Consider the following 5000-nt stretch of genomic DNA (forward strand, 5'->3'; position numbering starts at 1 on the left):
GAGGTGGGGGTGATGAGGATGTGTGAGAGGAAGGAGACATGTGAGAAGGGAGGTGGGGGTGATGAGGATGTGTGAGGAAGGAGACATGTGAGGAGGGAGGTGGGGGTGATGAGGATGTGTGAGAGGAAGGAGACATGTGAGGAGGGAGGTGGGGGTGATGAGGATGTGTGAGGAAGGAGACATGTGAGAAGGGAGGTGGGGGTGATGAGGATGTGTGAGGAAGGAGACATGTGAGAAGGGAGGTGGGGGTGATGAGGATGTGTGAGGAAGGAGACATGTGAGGAGGGAGGTGGGGGTGATGAGGATGTGTGAGGAAGGAGACATGTGAGGAGGGAGGTGGGGGTGATGAGGATGTGTGAGGAAGGAGACACGTGAGGAGGGAGGTGGGGGTGATGAGGATGTGTGAGGAAGGAGACATGTGAGGAGGGAGGTGGGGGTGATGAGGATGTGTGAGGAAGGAGACATGTGAGGAGGGAGGTGGGGGTGATGAGGATGTGTGTGAGGAAGGAGACATGTGAGGAGGGAGGTGGGGGTGATGAGGATGTGTGAGGAAGGAGACATGTGAGAGGGAGGTGGGGGTGATGAGGATGTGTGAGGAAGGAGACATGTGAGGAGGGAGGTGGGGGTGATGAGGATGTGTGAGGAAGGAGACATGTGAGGAGGGAGGTGGGGGTGATGAGGATGTGTGAGGAAGGAGACATGTGAGGAGGGAGGTGGGGGTGATGAGGATGTGTGAGGAAGGAGACATGTGAGGAGGGAGGTGGGGGTGATGAGGATGTGTGAGGAAGGAGACATGTGAGGAGGGAGGTGGGGGTGATGAGGATGTGTGAGGAAGGAGACATGTGAGGAGGGAGGTGGGGGTGATGAGGATGTGTGAGGAAGGAGAACATGTGAGAGGAGGTGGGGTGATGAGGATGTGAGGAAGGAGACATGTGAGAAGGGAGGTGGGGTGATGAGGATGTGAGGAAGGAGACATGTGAGAGGGAGGTGGGGGTGATGAGGATGTGTGAGGAGATGTGAGAGGGAGGTGGGGTGATGAGGATGTGTGAGGAAGAGACATGTGAGGGAGGTGGGGGTGATGAGGATGTGTGAGGAAGGAGACATGTGAGAGGGAGGTGGGGTGATGAGGATGTGTGAGGAAGGAGACATGTGAGAGGGAGGTGGGGGTGATGAGGATGTGTGAGGAAGGAGACATGTGAGAAGGAGGTGGGGTGATGGATGTGTGAGGAAGAGACATGTGAGAGGTGGGGTGATGAGGATGTGAGATCGATCTCTTCGTTTTGTGCACTTAAGAGAGTCGTGAGAGGGAGGTGGGGTGATGATGTGTGAGGAAGGAGACAGTGCGCCGAGGCCTTCTGTCTTATTGTGATGTGTGAGGAAGGAGACATGTGAGGAGGTCGGGGGTGATGAGGATGTGTCATATATCTTTCCTCTCCCGTATCTTCTTGGTTCTGAGGAGGGTCCTTTCTAACTTGCTGATGAGGATGTGTGAGGAAGGAGACAGAGGGAGATGGGGTGAGGATGTGATCGTCAATGTAGTGTTGTGTTTTGATAGGGGCTGATGCCTTCCTATGTGTTGTATGTGTCAATAAGACACTGGAATAAGGTAAATAAGGTAAATGAGGTAAATAAGCACGGCTCTAACAACACTCAGGTTGTGGGTTCGTTTCCTGCTGGGACCATATATACTGGGAAATGTATGCACTCAATGCAATGTAAGTGGCTTCGGATAAACGCATCAGATAAATGTTGTATATAGTATATAATAATAATAATAATAATAATAATAATAATAATAATAATTATTATTATATTATTATTATTATGTGTGTAGGAGGGTGTAGCTCTGCTGGTTGGTGGAGAGATGGATGGAGGGAGGGATGGGAGAGAGAGAGAGAGAGAGAGAGAGAGAGAGAGAGAGATGGAGAGAGAAAGAGAGAGAGAGAGAGAGAAAGAGAGGGGATATGTAAAAAGAACAGTTAATAGGGTCATCTTTAGCTGTGTGAGAATGTGTCACAGTGTTCAATTTTTATGGTGTGCATTCAATCCACACCAGGACCACCCACACACGTACACACACACACACACACACACACACACACACACACACACACACACACACACACACACACCCTTTCTCTCATGGCTCTGATGACTTCTCAGAGGTGAGGGAGGTGATTAGGAGAGACTGTTTCACTGTGTGTGTGTGTGTGTGTGTGTGTGTGTGTGTGTGTGTGTGTATGTGCATGTGTGTGTTTGTATGTGTATGTGTGTGTGAAGGGGTTTGAACCTGGGCTGATAGGAACGCTAACACTCTCTCTTACACACACACACACACACACACACACACACACACACACACACACACACACACACAGACCTACAGGACCTAGCATCATTAGCATGGTCACCAGATGGTGGAAATAATTCAGGTTGTGTAAAACTGTATTACTGGGTAAAGCAACACACACACACACACACACACGCACACACAGGTACACACACATGCCAACGCGCCCACACAAAGAAAGTTGCAGCTGCTGAGAATAACCCCAAAGCACGTAGAGGATCTCCTGGTGTACACACACACACACACAGACAGACACACAGACAGACACACAGACAGACACACAGATAGACACACAGACAGACACACCTGATATCTGCTGCAGTCCCAATCCTAACACACACACACACACACACCATCTCTCACACACACACACACACACACACACACACACACACACACACACACCCTCTCCCCCCCCCCCCACACACACACGCACACACACACACACACACACACACACACACACACCTTAACTTCCTCTCTAACCCCTGAGGCAGCACTCTTATACTCTCTCTCTTTTTATCACTTCTTCCTCGCCCTCCCCCTCCCTCTCTATCCCTCCTTCCCTCCCTCTATATCCCTCCTTCCCTCTCTCTCTCTCTCTCTCTCTCTCTCTCTCCCTCCCTCCCTATCCCTCCTTCCCTCTCTCTCTCTCTCCCTCCCTCCCTGTCCCTCCTTCCCTCCCTCTCTCCCTCCCTATCCCTCCCTCTCTATCATTCCCTCTCTCTCTCTCTCTCTCTCTCTCTCCCTCCCTCCCTGTCCCTCCTTCCCTCCCTCCCTATCCCTCCCTCTCTATCCTTCCCTCTCTCTCTCTCTCTCTCTCTCTCTCTCTCTCCCTCTCTCCCTCCCTCCTTCCCTTCCTCCCTCCCTCACTCTCTCTCTCTCTCTCTCTCCCTCCTTCATTCCCTCCCTCCCTCCCTCCCTCCCTCTCTCCTTCACACTCTCCAATTTTCAATTAAAACACAACAGTCAAAGTTTATTTCTTTTTTTTTAACTGAAACAGAGACGGAGGATATGGATCATTAACATCCTCAGGCCCCGCCCCCTCACATCCACACACGTCCCGTGTCATCACCGGGCAGAAGGGGCGGAACCTATAACCGGAGGGGCGGGGCCTGAGGACCCCCGAACAGAGACAACGCCAGGCACCATCTGCCTCAAAGCCAATCACGTTACGGTCTGCCTCTAAACCAGGTCACGTGACTTGGGGGGGGGTTGTTTGCGGTGTGATTCGATTGGGGGGTTGGTGGGGGGGCGATATTTGGGAGGTAAAACACAGATTAATCAGATTAGGCCTAAGAGGTGCATCGATCCCCCTCCCCCCCCTCCCTAAACGTGCACTTAGCCCCGTCAGTTGCCATTTAATATCAAAAGGAGATTTGAGAGTGTGTGTGTGTGTGTTGGGGGTTGAGAGTGTGTGTGTGTGTGTGTGTTTGGGGGTTGAGAGTGTGTGTGTGTGTGTGTGTGTTTGGGGGGGGTTAGAGTGTGTGTGTGTGGGAGTGTTGAGAATGTGTGTGTGTGTGTGTGTGTCTGTGTGTGTGTGTTCGTGTGTGTGTGCAGGCATGTGTGTGTGTGTGTGTGTGTGTGTGTGTGTGAGAGAGAGAGTGTGAGCAAGCGAGCGTGCATGTGCATGAGTGTGTGTGTGTGTGTGTGTGTGTGTGTGTGTGTGTGTGTGTGAGGGGGGGGTTGAGAGTGTGTGTGTGTTTGGGGGGCGGGGTTGAGAGTGTGTGTGTGTTTGGGGGGCGGGGTTGAGAGTGTGTGTGTGTGTGGTTGGGTTGAGAGTGTGTGTGGGGGGGCTTGCTAAGTGCCTATTTGATTCCCATTTTCTGGGAAAATAAAAAGGGGTAGGGGAGGGAGAGGGGGGAGAGCTTTCAGCACCAGGGCCCATCGTGTCTCTCAGAGGGAATGAGGGGGGAGAGGGAGGGGGGGTTAGGGAAGTTTATGTGTGTCTGTCCCTCTGTGTGTGTGTGTGTGTGTGTGTGTGTGTGTGTGTGTGTGTTACCCAGGTCCATGTGTGTGTGTGTGTGTGTGTGTGTGTGTGTGAGTGTGTGAGTGTGTGAGTGTGTGAGTGTGTGTTTTACCCAGGTCTGTGTGTGTGCGTGTGTGTGTGTGTGTTACCCAAGTCCATGTGTATGTGTGTGTGTGTGAGTGTGTTACCCAGGTCTGTGTGTGTGTCTGTGTGTGTGTGTGTGTGTGTGTGTGTGTATGAGTGTTACCCAGGTCCATGCTCTTGGAGGACTTGACGTGGTGGTACTGAGGCTGCGGCCCGCCGTTGCTCACGGCAACTGCCTGGCGAGAGGAAGGGGGCGGGGCCAGCTCCTCCTCATCCTCCTCGTCATCCCCGTGGACGAAGCTGCCGTTGGACGCTGGGAGGGGGGGAGGAGGATGGGGGGAGGAGGGGAGGAGAAGGGGAGGAGGAGGGGAGGAGGAGGGGGGAGGAGGGGGGAGGAGTGGAGGAGGAGTAGGGAGGAGGGGAGGAGGAGGGGAGGAGGAGGGGAGGAGGAGGGGAGGAGGAGGAGGGGAGGAGGAGGAGGAGGAGGGGAGGAGGAGGAGGGGGGGGGAGGGGAGGAGTGGAGGAGGAGGGGAACAACCGCCAGTTAGACGTAATGTGTGATTTAGTCCAGGCTTAACACTAGAACAGCAGTTCCCC

General features: G+C 53.1%; 1 protein-coding gene across 1 annotated transcript in view; it reads right to left on the minus strand.

The window, feature by feature from the left end:
- Positions 1–4566: 4566 nt before the first annotated feature.
- The window catches only part of LOC308175446 (partitioning defective 3 homolog), a gene marked incomplete at both ends in the record, with an annotated part of 17560 nt that continues 17126 nt past the window's right edge, over positions 4567–5000 (minus strand). The window contains one exon of the mRNA XM_080551114.1: positions 4567–4716. Within this exon, the coding sequence (XP_080407240.1) occupies positions 4567–4716 (150 nt within the window). The remainder of the gene's footprint in view (positions 4717–5000) is intronic.

Source organism: Nansenia antarctica (genome assembly GCF_963989245.1).
Source record: "Nansenia antarctica genome assembly, contig: SCAFFOLD_627, whole genome shotgun sequence".
Taxonomy (NCBI): Eukaryota; Metazoa; Chordata; class Actinopteri; order Argentiniformes; family Microstomatidae; genus Nansenia; species Nansenia antarctica.